The sequence below is a fragment of the Podarcis erhardii genome (genome assembly GCF_964252035.2).
Source record: "Podarcis erhardii genome assembly, chromosome: 4".
NCBI classification, from domain to species: Eukaryota; Metazoa; Chordata; class Lepidosauria; order Squamata; family Lacertidae; genus Podarcis; species Podarcis erhardii.
In genome coordinates, this window is record NC_138508.1 from 3,266,467 (window position 1) to 3,283,034 (window position 16,568).

A 16,568-nucleotide genomic window follows, 5' to 3' on the forward strand; every position below is an offset into this window, starting at 1 on the left:
TGCAGTATTTTCACAGCAGCCCCCTGATCAACAAGGTTTGTAACTGCACCCAAAAAAAGAAATGAAAAAGAGAGATTTATCGGGCTTAACTTGTTTTTGAGAAAGCCCTGCTTTCAACCTGTCTGTTTATGTTGTGAAGCACCGTGAAATCCTCAGATGATAGGCACATATTTTTTTTAAATGATGATAATAAGAAGGATATTGTCAAGCTGGAACATGTGCAGATGAAGGCGATCAAGATGGTGTTATTATATTTCTTTCATTTCTATAGCGCCCTATAGCAGGGGTGCCAACTTGAATAAAATATAGGAGGGGTTTAGTAAGCCCCGCCTCAGTTAAACAGTCAGAGGATGCGGTGCAAGCATGCCATTTGAATGGCTGTTGCTATGAACTGGGGGGGTGGCCCCCTCAAATATCTTTTTGGGGGGCAAAGACCCCTCAGACTCTAAGAGCTGGCTCCCATTCCCTACACTCACAGGTCACAGGACAGTTACAACATAAAATCACACAATTAAAACACAAAACACACAGCCCAAAACCTGTAACCCCCAACTCCCCACCACATTTTAAAAGGGCATTAGATGTCAATCAGCCAAAGGCCTGTTTAAACCGGTGTGTTTTTCCCTAGCACTGAAAGTTGTATAATGAAGGGTTTTCCACTCTTCGTATGAATTCTTTGATGGAAAGTGAGACTGCAGCTCTGACTGAAGCTCTTTCCACATTCCAAGCATTGATAGGGTTTCTCCCCTGTATGAATTCTTTGATGGGAAGTGAGATTGGAGCTCTTCCTGAATCTCTTTCCACATTCCAAGCATTGATAGGGTTTCTCCCCTGTATGAATTCTTTGATGGGAAGTGAGACTGAAGCTCTGACTGAAGCTCTTTCCACATTCCACACACTGATAGGGTTTCGCCCCTGTATGAATTCTCTGATGGGAAGTGAGATTGGCGCTCTGACTGAAGCTCTTTCCACATTCCACACACTGATAGGGTTTCTCCCCTGTATGAATTCTTTGATGGGAAGTGAGCTTGGAGCTCTGATTGAAGCTCTTTCCACATTCCACACACTGATAGGGTTTCTCCCCTGTATGAATTCTTTGATGGGAAGTGAGATTGGAGCTCTTCCTGAAGCTCTTTCCACATTCCAAGCATTGATAGGGTTTCTCCCCTGTATGAATTCTTTGATGGGAAGTGAGAGAGGAGCTCTTCCTGAAGCTCTTTCCACATTCCACACACTGATAGGGTTTCTCCCCTGTATGAATTCTCTGATGGGAAGTGAGATTGGCGCTCTGACTGAAGCTCTTTCCACATGCCACACACTGATAGGGTTTCTCCCCTGTATGAATTACTTGATGAGAAGTGAGACTGTGCCTGTGACTGAAGCTCTTTCCACATTCAAAGCATTGATAGGGTTTCTCCCCTGTATGAATTCTTTGATGGGAAGTGAGAGAGGAGCTCTTCATGAAGCTCTTTCCACATTCCACACACTGATAGGGTTTCTCCCCTGTATGTATTCTCTGATGGGAAGTGAGATGGGCGCTCTGACTGAAGCTCTTTCCACATTCCACACACTGATAGGGTTTCTCCCCTGTATGAATTCTCTGATGCATAGTGAGATTGGAGCTCTGATTGAAGCTCTTTCCACATTCCGCACACTGATAGGGTTTCTCCCCTGTGTGAATTCTCTGATGCATAGTGAGATTGGAGCTCTGACTGAAGCTCTTTCCACATTCCGCACACTGATAGGGTTTCTCCGCTATATGAATTCTTTGATGGGAAGTGAGAGAGGAGCTCTTCGCGAAGCTCTTTCCGCATTCCAAGCACTGATATGGTTTCTCCCCTGTATCAATTCTTTGATGGGAAGTAAGGTCGGTGCTCTGACAGAAGCTTTTTCCACATTCCACACACTGATAGGGTTTCTCCCCTGTATGAATTCTTTGATGGGAAGTGAGCTTGGAGCTCTGACTGAAGCTCTTTCCACATTCCACACATTGAAATGGTTTCTCTCCTGTATGAATTCTTTGATGGGAAGTGAGATGGGCACTCTGACTGAAGCTCTTTCCACATTCAAAGCATTGATAGGGTTTCTCCCCTGTGTGAATTTTTTGATGGGAAGTGAGAGAGGAGCTCTTCTTGAAGCTCTTTCCACATTCCTCACAGTTATAGGGTTTCTCTCCTGTATGAATTCTTTGATGGGAAGTGAGATGGCCACTCTGACTGAAGCTCTTTCCACATTCCACACACTGATAGGGTTTCTCCCCTGTATGAATTCTTTGATGGGAAGTGAGACTGGAGCTCTGACTGAAGCTCTTTCCACATTCCACACACTGATAGGGTTTCTCCCCTGTATGAATTCTCTGATGGGAACTCAGAGAGGAGCTTGTACTGAAGCTCTTTTCACATTCCAAGCACTGATATGGTTTCTTCCTAATGGCATTTCTTTGATGGGAAGTAGAATGGGAACTTTTTCCACATTCAAGATATTGACACGGCTTCTCCATTTTGTCATGGTCACCCTTGTTCTTGATTTCCAGTCGCTCGCCATCTGCAATGAAGAGAAATGGATTAGAGTCTCAGGGAGAAATTAATGAGGAATAGTTGTTAACATTGGTAATAGAGGCATAACGCAAGTGGTTTAGATGGATGGGTTTACTAAGGGGTTGGGTGCATATATTCACGGGGTTCAACTGACATCCTTAGGGGAACCTGTGATATATAATTTAATATATATATATTATTATTATTAATTGCACATATTAGACTTCCGGTCAGCGCCAGCAATTAATGGCAGACTTTCCCCGGAGCTCCGGGAGAAGTCTGCTCCGCGGGTTCGGGTCCTGCCGCTACGGCGAAGCGGGGACCCTTAAAAATTACAGGTGGAGAAGCCTGTAAACAAGGAGGCTCGGCGGGTACCATTACGACCCCTCCGAACTGCGAAAGAGCCTTTTTAACGGCTCTGGAACGGTGTCGGGGGGAGCGCGGTGCTGAGAGCCGCTACCCAGCCTGTGGAGCGAAGCCGCGTTGCCATTATCGGAGAGCGCTGATTTCCTCCGGCAAATTGATCCTGAAAGCATCTACTCATGAGTAGGATTAAAAGCTTAAATTGGACTTTAAAGAGTAAAGATTCAAAGACTTAAATTGCTTGAAAGTTTAAAAGATTGGCCACCACGGGAAAGGTACAAAAAGGAAGTCTGCCTTACCGCATTGTAGTGAGAAGAAAGCAAATAAACTATTAAACTGAAACCTTTGAGGATTGCATTTGAATAACAAAGCCATTGCCTAAAAGCAAGATACCCCCTCATTTAGCGGGCAGGAGCGGTGAGGGAGAATTGTCATTGAACTATTTAACCTGCATGAAATGAAAGAATTGAATTTTATCCATTGTCTTCTGTATCCTAGGAACGGACTGCCCTGTAAGAAGGGAGAAAGAACTTTGAACTGTCAAAAGTGAGAGCCTTGAAATAACTGGGAAAGATACAGTGTTGAGGACTTTTACCTGGACTGTTACATATTTGTAACTATTTAAGAAAAAAGTGCTGGAACTGGGGACTTTCTCCTTTTTAGAGAGACGGGGGGGGGGGGGACTTTGAGACAATATATCTGTTGTAAGAACTGTGAACTGTGAATGCAAGTTGGGAATTCCCCCCTCTAGAGGAGACTTTGTTACATTGTGAGAAACAACTAAGCAACTAGAAGCTGAGCCACTGGAAATTTACTAGTAAAAACAAATCTAGGAGTGTGGGACTGACCTTGGCCTGGCTGATAGTGGCATGGCAGATGGTAAAGGAAAGATAGATCAGGCTCAGGAGAAAAACCTCAGATTCGGCAAAACTTACAGCACTACACAGCCAAGAAGGACCTCATTGATAGGAGCAGCTGCGGCCTCACAAACAAAACCTAAAGCCATGTCTGCAGAAGATGCTTTGACGAAAGCTCTTGGAAAAATAAACGAATCTCTGGAATTTTTAACGAAACAAGGGACTGATACAAGTAAATAAGTAGCTGAGATCTCAAAAAACTTGATCTGAATACTTCTAGCCTAAAAGAATTGGGAACTCAAGTTACTGCTAATGCTCAGAATATTGGGAAACTCCTAGAGGAATCAGCTACTACCCGAAAGATTGCTGAGGAGGCAAAGGAGGTTGCAACCGAAATTCAGGGAAAAATACCACCGGTTGTAAAGAAACTGGCGGACCATGATTTATCCTTTGCTATGATAGATCTTCAAAGGAGGGATCGTAACTTAAGATTAAGATTTGTCCCAGAAAGTGAACAGGACAACTTGGTGGACTTTATTATAAAAGAATTCTATGACTTTTGGCAAGAAGGCCTGCAGGGGGAGGAAGTTAAGATTGTGAGTGCATTCAGACTTGGAATAAGACAAAAAAAGAACAAGCCAAGAGACTGCTTGATTACTTTGGGATCAAAGGAGGAAAGAGATAAAATTTTAAATTTGCACTATCAAAATACACTGCAAATTGAGGATTCTTTCGTGGAGATCTTCAAAGATATCCCAAAGCCTATTCTAGATGCAAGAGAAGACTACAAAGATCTGGTTGTACTACTGAAAAAAAGCAGAATCTTCTTTAGGTGGGAATTCCCCTCAAGGCCTATCTTTCAAATACAGAGGAAAGAAAGTTAGACTAAGGACACTGAGTGACAAAAGACAAATTCTTGAGAGATCACGAAGAAGACTTAGTGAAGGAAGCAGAACTTGGAGAAGAGCCAACAATAAGGAATATTGGACTTGGCAAATTTATCGTTTGGACTACAGCCACCAACAGAAGAAGAGCAACAATTGGGAGCAGTAGGAGGAGTAAGTAAATAATCCCATCATGGCCCTGTGACTACTGAGTTGGAACTGTAATGGACTCAATATTCCTCGGAAGAGGAAGAACGTTTTTCATATTCTACAGAAACAACAATTGGACTTGATTTGCCTGCAAGAGACACATGTGACAAGAACACATAGAAAACTACTTATCAATAAAAACTAGGACATGAATTTATTTCATCTGACAGAGTGAAAAAAAGAGGAGTGGTTATATATGCAAAGGATAGATTGATGCCGAAACAAATATTTAAAGATGAACAAGGAAGATATCTGGCAATTGAAATCCAAGTACAAGGCCAGAAATGTTTGATTCTAGGAATCTACGCACCAAATGAAGGCAAATCCGAATTTTTTAAAAAGTTGCATGAGATTTTGTTGGACTACATGGATTCAAATATAATTTTGATGGGAGATATGAATGGAGTTGTCTCTACAAACATGGACAAAGCACAAAGACAAGTAATTTCTAAAGACGGAAGGCTACCAAAAACATTTTTTGAAATGACTGACAATATGGACTTAGTCGATATTTGGAGATTAAAAAATCCTCTTGAAAGAGAAGGAACCTTCTTTTCTGAAGCCAAAATGACCTGGACTAGAATTGACCAAATATGGGTTACTAGAGGACTGGCATCAAAGATAAAAAAAGTGGAAATCTGCCCAAAGACTTGCTCCGACCATAACGCCGTGAAGATGGAGATGAACCAAACAACAGCTGGCACTTTCAGATGGAGGATGAATGACTCATTATTCAGAGATAAAGAATTTTGTAAAAAGGCCCAAAAAACACTCAGAGACTATTTTGAAATTAACATGAGATCTAATGTGGAAAAAAGAGTAATCTGGGACGCAAGCAAAGCGGTTATGAGAGGTTTCTTGATACAACAAAATGCAATAAAGAAGAAAAGCCAAAACGAGAAAAAGGATAAGAAATTAGAAAAAATTAAAGAAGGAGAAAAGAAATTGAGATCAAAACCAAAGTCTCAGGAGATCTTGAGAGAAATTAAATTATACCAAATGCAATATATGGAACTGATGAACCAAGAAATAGAATGGAAAATTAAACAAATGAGACAGAAAACGTTTGAATCTGCTGATAAATGCGGGAAATTTTTGGCTTGGCAATTGAAGAAAAGACAAAAACTAAATACAGTGACAAATTTAGATGTGGATGGAAAGAACATTAACAATCCAACTGAAATTAGAAGCTGCTTCCAGAGATACTTTAAACAATTATATGCACAAGGGCCAGAGAAAGAGATTGATATAGAACAATTCTTGAAGAAAAATGGGATGAAGGAAATTTCATGTCAAGACAAAATGCTTCTGAATCAGAAAATAACTGAACAAGAAATAGAAGATGCCATTCAAAACATGAAACTGGGCAAATCTCCGGGACCTGATGGACTGACTTCCAAATATTACAAGGCTTTAAAAGAATGGCTAATACAACCTTTGAAGGAAGTCTGTAATGAAATCTTTGAGGGGAAAGAAGCACCTGATACGTGGAAAGAGGCTTATATCACGCTTATAACGAAGACAGAGACTGAAAAGACCCAACTTAAGAACTACCGTCCAATCTCTTTATGTGGATTACAAAATTTTTGCTGACATTTTAGCTAAGAGATTGAAAAAAGTTTTGATGGGGGAGATTCATAGGGATCAATCGGGCTTCCTCCCGAGAAGACATCTATCAGATAATGTAAGGAACATAATAGATATTTTGGAAATGTTAGAAGTCAATATAAATACAAAAGCTGTTTTGATATTTGTGGACGTGGAGAAAGCCTTTGACAATATTTCTTGGACCTTTATGAAGAAGAATCTCCATGGGATGGGGGTAGGCCAAGGTTTTGAAAACGGTATAGGCACAATTTATTCTGAAGAAAAAGCAAAGCTAATTGTAAATAATATTATTACAGAAGAACTTAAGATAGAAAAAGGGACACGTCAGGGGTGCCCAATTTCCCCACTACTTTTTATTTCGGTCCTGGAGGTTTTGCTGAACATGATAAGAAAGGACCAGCTGGTTAAAGGGGTTCAGGTCGGAGCGAGACAATATAAATTGAGAGCATTTGCAGATGATTTGGTACTTACATTGCAAGAGCCGGAATCCAGTACGAAAAGGGTTTTGGAATTAATTCAAGAGTTTGGTCAAGTGGCAGGATTTAAATTAAATAAATTAAAGACTAAGGTATTAGAGAAAAACCTAACAGTAAGAGAGAAGGAGAGGTTTTAGAATGAAACAGGTTTAACAGTGGTTAAGAGTGTAAAATATTTGGGGATTAATATGACAGCTAAAAATATGAACTTATTTAAAAACAATTATGAGAAATGTTGGAACCAAGTGAAAAAAGATTTAGAAATTTGGTCGAAGCTTTCTTTGTCTGGAAGAATAGCAGCTATTAAGATGAATGTATTGCCTAGAATGTTATTTTTGTTTCAAACATTGCAAATTGTTGATAAGATGGAGTGTTTTAAGGGATGGCAGCGAGATATTTCTAAATTTATCTGGCAGGGCAAAAAGCCCAGAATAAAATTTAAGATCTTAACTGATGCAAAGGAAAGGGGGGGGGGATTTGCCCTGCCAGATTTGAAACTTTACTATGAATCAGCAGCTTCCTGCTGGTTGAAGGATTGGCTGCTCCTTAAGAACACAGACATTTTAGATTTGGAAGGTTTCAATAATGTTTCTGGGTGGCATGCATACTTGTGGTATGACAAAGTTAAGGTTCATAAAGGTTTTAAAAATCATATTGTCAGGAAAGCATTGTACAATGTTTGGATCAGATATAAAGACCTACTGGAGAGCAAAACTCCAAGGTGGCTTCCACCAATGGAGGCAAAAGCTGTGAAAAAACTAAATATGGAGTGTATATGGCCGAAATATTGGGAAATTTTAGAACAGGAGGGTAGTAACTTCAAATTGCAGAGTTTTGAGAAATTAAAGGATGAAGTGAGAGATTGGCTCCACTATTACCAAATAATGGAGGTTTATAAGATGGATAAGAAAATTGGCTTCCAGGTGGAGAAATCGAAACTGGAAACAGAATTGTTAGAATCCAATACTAAAAATTTATCAAAAATGTATAATTTGCTGCTGAAATGGAATACGCAGGATGAAACAGTTAAATCAGCTATGATTAAGTGGGCGCAAGATATTGGTCATAACATTATGTTTGCTGACTGGGAAAGGTTGTGGACCACCGGCATGAAATTTACGGCGTGTAACACCTTGAGAGAAAATATTATGAAAATGTTATATAGGTGGTACATGACCCCAGTCAAGCTTGCAAAAATTTACCACTTGTCAGATAACAAATGTTGGAAGCGTAAAGAAAATGAAGGCTCATTCTTTCACCTCTGGTGGACATGCCCAAGGATTAAGGCTTTCTGGGAAATGATATATTATGAAATGAAAAAGATGTTTAAATACACTTTTCTGAAGAAACCAGAAGCCTTTCTCCCGGGTATGGTCAGCCATGTGGTGTTAAAGAAGGACAGAACTTTGTTTTTGTATGCCACAACAGCAGCAAGGATCCTTATCGCAAAGTATTGGAAGACATCAGATCTACCCACTCTGGAAGAATGGCAGATGAAGATGACAGACTACATGGGACTTGCAGAGATGACGGGCAGAATCCGAGACCAGGAGAAAGAGACAGTGGAAGAAGATTGGAATAAATTTAAGGACTATCTTAACAAATATTATAAGATTAAAGAATGCTAGATTGACATGGACTTAAAAATATTGGTTTTCAGAGACATTAGAGTAAGAAAAGGAATGGAAATAGTAATAAACTTTTGGGAAATAAGGGAATGGAGTTGCTGATGGGATAATGAAACTAGAATACAAAACGGTGAGGTATGAGGAAGTCGGGGAAATAAGGTTGAGAAAATAAGTTTTGAAATTATAATTGTTGTTTTTTGTTTGTGTTTGTTTTTATTGTAGTTGTTTTGTATTTGTATGTTCTTATTGGAAAATTTAATAAATATTATTTTTAAAAAAATTAGTTGCACATATTAGTTGCACATATTTTCCAACATTACAGCTCCAATACCACATAATAAATCTTTGGCTTTGACAGCCTTAGACTTCCTTCAACCCCTTCTAATGGTTTTCTAAATTTCTTTCTGTTTTGCATTTTTGTTACTGTTCTTTTTTTATATATACATACTATTTTTACTATTCTTTTATTATTGTGCATAAAAAGGAATACAAAAACACACAAAGAAAAATACATAAACACAGAAATCTGCCATTTCCAGATTTGTCAGTCTTCTATTTTGTCAACCAAAAGCTTATAGAAGGAAAAACAAAAATAGAAAGCCTACTTTAGACAGAAGCTACTTCAACTTCCCTAATGACTCTGAAGTTTGCAGGCAAAAGGGTCGGGGAGTTCAGACCAGAATGATACTTGTTTAAGAAGCTGCAACCAGAGGAAGAACATCCACAGAAAAAACAGTAATTTACTGTTCAAGGTTAATGGTGGGAATATTAAAATCCCAGGTGTTGTAAGGGGCACTGTTGAATTCTGTGAAAATATATGAGGTTCATCATAGAGAGCTGTTTTGAATTTAAAAACAGATATTATGATCCCACATGGGCCTTACCAAGAGAGGCCACGATCCCACGATTCTCCTCCATGACGTCCTTATGCAGAGCTCTCTGGTCAGGATCCAGCAACTCCCACTCTTCGTCGGTGAAACAAACAGCAACATCTTCAAAGCACACTGGACCCTAAAAGAAAAAGGGAAATGTTCTCCTATGAGACAGCACTGTTGTTCACCACCACTCCTTGAGCTAGGACATTGTTCCACCCCTTGGCCTCTGTCCCCACAATGCTGCTTCCCCTGACCTGATCTGGTTCCACAGCCGCTGCTTCCATTCTGTCCCCATTCAGAGATGGATGAAGAGGTCTAGCCAGTATCACTGTGTCACCTGCAAGAGGAAAAAGGTAAGGGGGCGGCCCAGAGTGCCTTCTTGTCTCACAGGTAAATCAGTGCATCTCAAACTACAGAGGGGCCTTTGAGAAAGTCTGGCCTGCTGAGTGCATTTGGATGTTTGGGTGCATTTCAGATGTTAGTTGTGAAAAATATATCTCCCCACCTCTGGGCTCTTGGTCCCACTATCTCCCCCAACAAAAGATGAAAAGAACCCACAGATGAGTTTCAAAACCATGGTAGGTTAGAAAAGCAATGGTTAGAAAATATATAAAATAAACAGGGTTTTTAAAAATTTAAATCTGATTTTTAAAAATAAATTGCTTTTGGAGGAAAAATCTTTCTATTGATAGTTTTCTATTTAAGTAACATTATAGTTCAAAGGCTATTCATAAGGAAATAAGGATTTGTTTTTAATTATGTAGCATGAGCCTTTATATACAATGTCTAAATTTTTTGGTAAATGAATTCCATTAATCCACTCACAATGTCATGCAATTCCAGAGGTTTCTGTAAGAATATTTGGGGCAGTTTTTCTAACATGAAGATATTATCACAGATGTTTGTTTTTGCAGTTCTTAAAAGAGTGAATTTGTGTCCGCAAAAATCATGCCTTTTCTTCACAGGAAAAATGCTATAAAATAAACATACAGAGTTGAGGAGAAAACCTTAATCCCATTCTCCCTTTGCAAATTTACATACACAGAATCAACCATTTACTCTTAAATGATAACACACAAAAAATTCCTTCCAGTAGCACCTTAAAGACCAACTAAGTTACTTCTTGGTATGAGCTTTCGTGTGCATGCACACTTCTTCAGATACACTGAAACAGAAGTTTCCAGACCCTTCTATATAGTGAGAAGGTGGGGAGGGGTATTACTCAGAAGGGTGGTGGGAATGGGTGATTGGCAGATAGCTGTGATGAGCCTGTTGACGACTCTTAACGACTGCAATGGGTCTTACAGGAAAAAGCAAGGGGTGAGAAGGTGAAAAATGGCTTTGTCATGTATAATGAGATAAGAATCCAATGTCTTTGTTCAGACCAGGTCTGTCCATAGTTTTAAGTTTGGTGATAAGTTGCAATTCAGCACCTTCTCTTTCCAGTCTATTTCTGAAATTCCTTTGTAGTAAAACAGCTACTTTGAGATCTTGTATAGAATGTCCTGGGAGATTGAAGTGTTCTCCTACTGGTTTCTCTGTCTTGTGATTCCAGTTTCTCTGTCTTGTGCTTTTTCCTGTAAGACCCATTGCAGTCGTTAAGAGTCGTCAACAGGCTCATCACAGCTATCTGCCAATCACCCATTCCCACCACCCTTCTGAGTAATACCCCTCCCCACCTTCTCACTATATAGAAGGGTCTGGAAACTTCTGTTTCAGTGTATCTGAAGAAGTGTGCATGCACACGAAAGCTCATACCAAGAACTAACTTAGTTGGTCTTTAAGGTGCTACTGGAAGGAATTTTTTTATTTTGTTTTGACTATGGCAGACCAACACGGCTACCTATCTGTATCTTAAATGATAAGTTCAAAGAGGTTCAATGAATAGATTGTTTGGAGTGTGTCAGGGAACTGCCATCGGAGCCAGAGGCGGAGGGAAGGCTCCAGAGCGATGCTGGAGAGGGGCCCAGCAGGGAGAGAGGCAGCCCATCTGCTGGGGAAGGAAATCAGCGTAACACCAGGGGTGAAGGGGGGCAGATGGGGGAATCGGTGAAGGGGCTCCAGGACTCCTCGCCGGAGACCAGCGGGGAGAGCACGGGTCCTCCGCTGCCCACACCCTCCCTGCGCAGAAGACTTCCACGCAGGGAGAGTAGGAGGAGACTTGGCGGTAAAGAACTGCTATGCTGGAAGAAGCTCAAGAAACGCCCACTGACGGATTCTGCTAACGACTGAACAGCCATGAAGTGAAGGGCTGTCCAGCCAGGAAAGGTTTAACCAGGTAACCTAGCCAGGAGTGGCGGCAACTTACGCACGAGCAACCCCTAGAACCATTACAGAGTGGAATAGATCTGCACAAGTAGCTAAGTGTGAAGCAGTAAAAATGAAAATGCAACCTTGAGACCAGAATACTCCACAAGTCTTGGGATCTTTGGGTGGTAACTGGGATCTGTAAGTCCCTGACGAGACCTCGAATTTCTTGCCACTCAACTAATAAGAGTTCACGGGTTCCAGGCCCTTCTTCCCAGGGCTCAACTGGCACTGTCCAAACAATAAAATCTCTAACTACTGTATGCCAGTTAAAAAACATGGATACATATGCTGTAATGTTATTGTTTTAGTTAAATAAAATATTTAAATTGTTATTAAGGAAATGATTATGTATTTATTTTTCTCCTTCCAATAAAGTACAGCAGAAAAGTTGTCCAAATATAAACAGCTATCTTAGGGATCCTGACAATAATTCCATAATTATCTATGTATTTCTAACCAAATCAGTAATCTTTGATAAAACTGTAAAAACCACTCCGGAAATTTATTATTCTAAAAATGAAACCTTCATCTGGCTGTAAATATTAAGATTATACCAGCAAGAATGAGATTTTCTGTAAAAACAAATGATTTGATTCAAATCCATCCTGTTCAAAGCCAAAGGAATATGACCAAATGGAGAGAGAAAAAACTCCTCCCTCCTTACCCTGATGCCTCTTTCTGATGTCCAACAGAGGCCTCTCTGTCTCACAGGAATCCAGGTCCATTTCTGCAAAATGATCATTTTCCTGAAAGACCAACAAGGATTCAAAACAGAGAATGAATGGTGAGAAATATTACAAAGAGAATGACAAAGACTTGAAGGGTGTGAGATCTCATTCCATGGATGCCTTCCCAGAAAAAGGATGCGCCATTAGGAGAGCATTTTTGGATGTTCTCCGGCCTGTTTGGAGCCCCTTGGGAGTATCCAGAGGAAAGTCTCTCTCACCTGCTTTCTCTCCTCTGCCTGACTCAGGAGGAAACCTTCGGCCAGGGCCACCGCCTGCGAACTGGTCTCCGCTCCACAGTCCCTCACCCAGCTCTCCATCTCCGGGGGAAGGACAGCCAGGAACTGCTCCAAGATCACCAGGTCCAGCATCTCAGCCTTCGTGTGCCTTTCTGGCTTCAGCCACTGATGGTCAAGGTGGTAGAGTCGGCTGCAAACCTCTCGGGGTCCTTTGGCCTCCTGGCAGCAGAACTGCCTCAACTGCTGGCTCTGCACCTCTGAGTGGAGGGTGTCCTCCTCACCCAGAATATTCTGCACAGAGTTTTCCCAGAATCCCCCACTGCTCCCAGTTTGGATGGCATGGCCTCTTCCTGCTTCAGGGCCAGCTGTGTCTCGCTCATCCATTTGTGCTCCCAGGAAGCCTCTGAGAGATCGGAAGGAACCCTTTGGCCTTCTGCCAAGTTCTGTCTGTCTTAATGAAAAGCTCTAGCAAATCCTACAAAGCAAATACATTCTTCAGTTACAAAAGTTGTCTAATATCAGGAGAAGAAAAGTTCCCTGAGCAAGCATGGATGAGTCTTGGAGGGAACCAGGGCTGGACTGCACCACAGCCCAAACCATTCATTCGGGTTTACAGACATATCCCTGAAGGCAGGCTTAGGTTACATAACAACTAGAACTATTCCATAAAGAAGTTAGTCCCAATTGACTGCGACTAAGGAGTCACTTCCCCAAACGCACAGCAACATAGAAAATGGAGAAGACACACTGATCAGAACATGGAGGCCGTGTGCTCCTCCATGCTAGTACAACAGACTGCACCCTCTTCAAGTCACATGGAGTGGAAGTCTGTCCCAGCTCAGGAGGAAACAGGAAGTCTTCTCCTGAGTGGTAGAAAACATCTCCTAATGTGTTCACTATAGGAATGTTGTACTTGACTGCAGATTCACATCCCACAAAATCAATAGAATAGAAATAAAACCATTGGAAGAAAGTCAAAGATATAGTCTATAGTCAAAGCAACATAGCAGAAAACAAATATTCTCTTAAAGATATCAAAATAAAACCTTACAAAGGAGGTCAACTTCAGAATAGATATTTAACACAGTAGGGCAGGGTGAGTCTGGGCCTCACCCCCTAGGCCAGGTGGAAAGGGCCTTTGTAAAAAGGAGAAGAAAGAGGAGGAGGAGGAATAGGAGGAAGAAGAAAGAGGAGAAGGAGGAGGAGGAAGAGGAGGAGGAGGAGGAGGAGGAGGAGGAAGAGGAGGAAGAAGAAAGAGGAGGAGGAGGAGGAGGAAGAGGAGGAAGAAGCAGCCTCTAGCTCTCCTAGAAGAAAGATTGCAATGCAAAATGTGGAGGCAACTGAAAGGATTTATGGGAGATGAATCAGCCTTGTTGCTCCTGCCTTCCAGTCAATGCATGAAGTCAGAACTGACTGACAAGGGAGTCATTTGTATCTTGTGGGAAATGGATGCTTGGCTCTAGTGGGGGTCCTCACCAAGGGGTCCTCAGGAGTTGCTCCCCCCACCCCCACCCCCACTCCCCTGCTTCTGTCTCCTTTTTTGCACTTGAACTCTCTGCCACTCTCAAGGCAGACTCCTGGGGTGGGGTCCCTTTTTCTTTGCTCTGAGGGCCAGGAATGTATCTGGAAAACCCCCTGAGGGCCAAGTGGGCAGAGCCAAATACATCTCCCTTGAAATTTAGGTGGGTAATTTAGTATTAGTATTCTGTTAGATAGCTTAACACACACACAGCTACTGATGCCAAGGTCCCTGGAGGCTCAGGGAGTAGCAGCGCCCATTTCCGGCTGCTTTGCCATCAACAATCCCTTTGGGAGAGAGAGGATGTGGTCCTGGGATGCCCTGCTCTGGGTGCGAGGGGATTGCTGCAGTGGCCTCCGTGGGGAGCTGCCCTGGGAGACACTGGGAGACACTGGGAAACTGGTCCCCAATGCAGCAGCCAGACTCTGGGCTGGGATCCCTCTCTTTATCCCTCGCCTTTCTCTCCCACTTTTTTCTTGGGGGGGAGGGCTAGTCCACCTCCTCGTCCAGCTTTGGAAAACCATTTGCAGATGTTTCCTCTGTTGCGCAATGAGGCTGAGCGATGTCACTCAAAGTTAATGTCCCAGGGATTCCTTTGTGTAAAGAAGGGAGATTTTTTCTAAAGGGGGGGGGCGGAGGGCCAGATGAGTTTGGGATCCTCTGATCTGCAGGAAGGAGAGCGTGGCAGCCCTGGCCCCTCCCTGGCAGGACCCTCTCCTTCTCCCTGACTTGGGGTCCCCCCCCCTGCAGGAGCAGATCAGCCCCCCCAGGCCCCCTCCCCTGCTGCAGCCCTGGGACCCCCACCAGATCCCAGAGAGAGAGAGAGGAGACTCACCAGATCCCAAGAGGGAGAGCGAGGCAGCCCTTGCAGGGGAGACACCAAAGCAGGGAAGGACTGGGGAGGGAGGGGCCTTGGCTCTGGAGGACCTGCCCCCCCTTGCTTCCTGTCCTCTCTAGGAAGGCAGCTCAGTTCCCTTTAACCCTTGCCAAGCCGAGTCCCTCCAGCTCAGCCCTCTCTCGCTTGGCAGAACCTCAGATTCTTATTATTTCTTATGGATTTAGGGGGAGATCTGCCCCCCCCCGGCTCCGCCCATGCCCAGATATCCTTTTGGGGGGTGAGGCTCCTGGTTGGACTCTGAGCATCTCCCTCCCTTGGCCTGAAAGTGGAGGAGCAGCTTGCAGGGAAAAGGACCAATTCTGCAGCTCCAGCTCCAGAGACATAGCAAGGTCAGGGGGTGCCCGGTTTCACACACACCCCCCCCCCACACACACATACAGAATTTTTTGCATCAGTAAAAGAAGTTACACACACAACTATTTAAAATATTTAGAAATAATTACAAATGAACCGTTTGCTGAGAATCAGATTAAAATACATGTCCACATTCTAAATATCTGGATGGGCTTGCCTATACAAACATGTATTTATTTTTGCAGGCACCAAAAAGAAAAGCGGGGAAAAGAAGTGCAGGCAGGGAGTTCCAAAGTCTACCTGTGTCGCCACACTAAAATTTTGCTTTCTCACAAGTCCAGGTGTTCTACGTGGAACCGGTAACTGTGCCAGTTTTCTCAAAGCAGCTGAGTTGGGAATACATGGGGGAAGGCAATCTCTCAAGTAAACTGATCAGAAGCTGTTAAGAGCCAGCCTAGCCCTAGAAACGTGCCTTTAGGGAATTTTTTGTAAACCCAACTTTTTTCGTTAATTACCTTTCATCATCCTCAAGCACCAGCACCAGCCAATAGTCATTTTAATCACCAATCAGAAAGAAGCCGTTCCAAAGCAGTGTTGTGATGCAGAGACAGACAAGTGGTTTTTTTTAAAATACATTTTTATTCAGGTTATGCAAAAAACAAACAAAGATAACAAAAGAATACAAAGTAGAATATAACATTATAAGTACTTAAGTTGTTTTTCCCTTCCCCAAACTATACAGAAAAATTAAAAATTAAAAATAAAAATAAAATAAAATAAAGAACCATCAAAAAATCATAGTGTTTTGGGCTCTACCGAGCCCTGGACTCCCCTCCACCCTTTTGGTAAGTATCGAATATCTTCCTCCATTACGTATTTGATTATTAGTCTTAAAATCAATCGCTGATAGAATTATTCTAACCCCGCCAGGGGTTAAATTTGTTCCAATATATTTCCAATTTGTTAAATTTGTTCCAATATATTTCCAATTTGTTCCAATATATTTCCAATATTTACTCCAATTTTTCTGAAATTTCTGTTCATCTTGATCTCGTATTCTACCTGTTAGTCTATCAAGCTCGGCATAATTTACCATTTTGACCTGCCAATCATTTATGCTGGGCATGGTTTCCGATTTCCAATAT

The 16,568-nt window shown here is 42.0% G+C and overlaps 3 protein-coding genes across 3 annotated transcripts in view; all 3 read right to left on the reverse strand.

Moving 5' to 3' along the window:
• Positions 1-16,568, reverse strand: part of LOC309340939 (uncharacterized protein) — a 178,406-nt gene that overhangs the window by 47,123 nt on the left and 114,715 nt on the right. The window lies entirely within an intron of this gene.
• LOC309340600 (zinc finger and SCAN domain-containing protein 12-like) overlaps positions 1-16,568 on the reverse strand; it is a gene marked incomplete at its 3' end in the record, with an annotated part of 98,844 nt that overhangs the window by 26,911 nt on the left and 55,365 nt on the right. The window lies entirely within an intron of this gene.
• On the reverse strand, positions 303-9,556 carry LOC309341008 (uncharacterized protein). The gene is made up of 2 exons (XM_081860385.1): positions 9,448-9,556; positions 303-2,544 (listed from the first exon to the last, which is right to left on the reverse strand). The coding sequence occupies exons 1-2, from the start codon at positions 9,479-9,481 to the stop codon at positions 605-607; spliced, it is 1,974 nt and encodes a 657-aa protein (XP_081716511.1). The 5' UTR covers positions 9,482-9,556; the 3' UTR covers positions 303-604.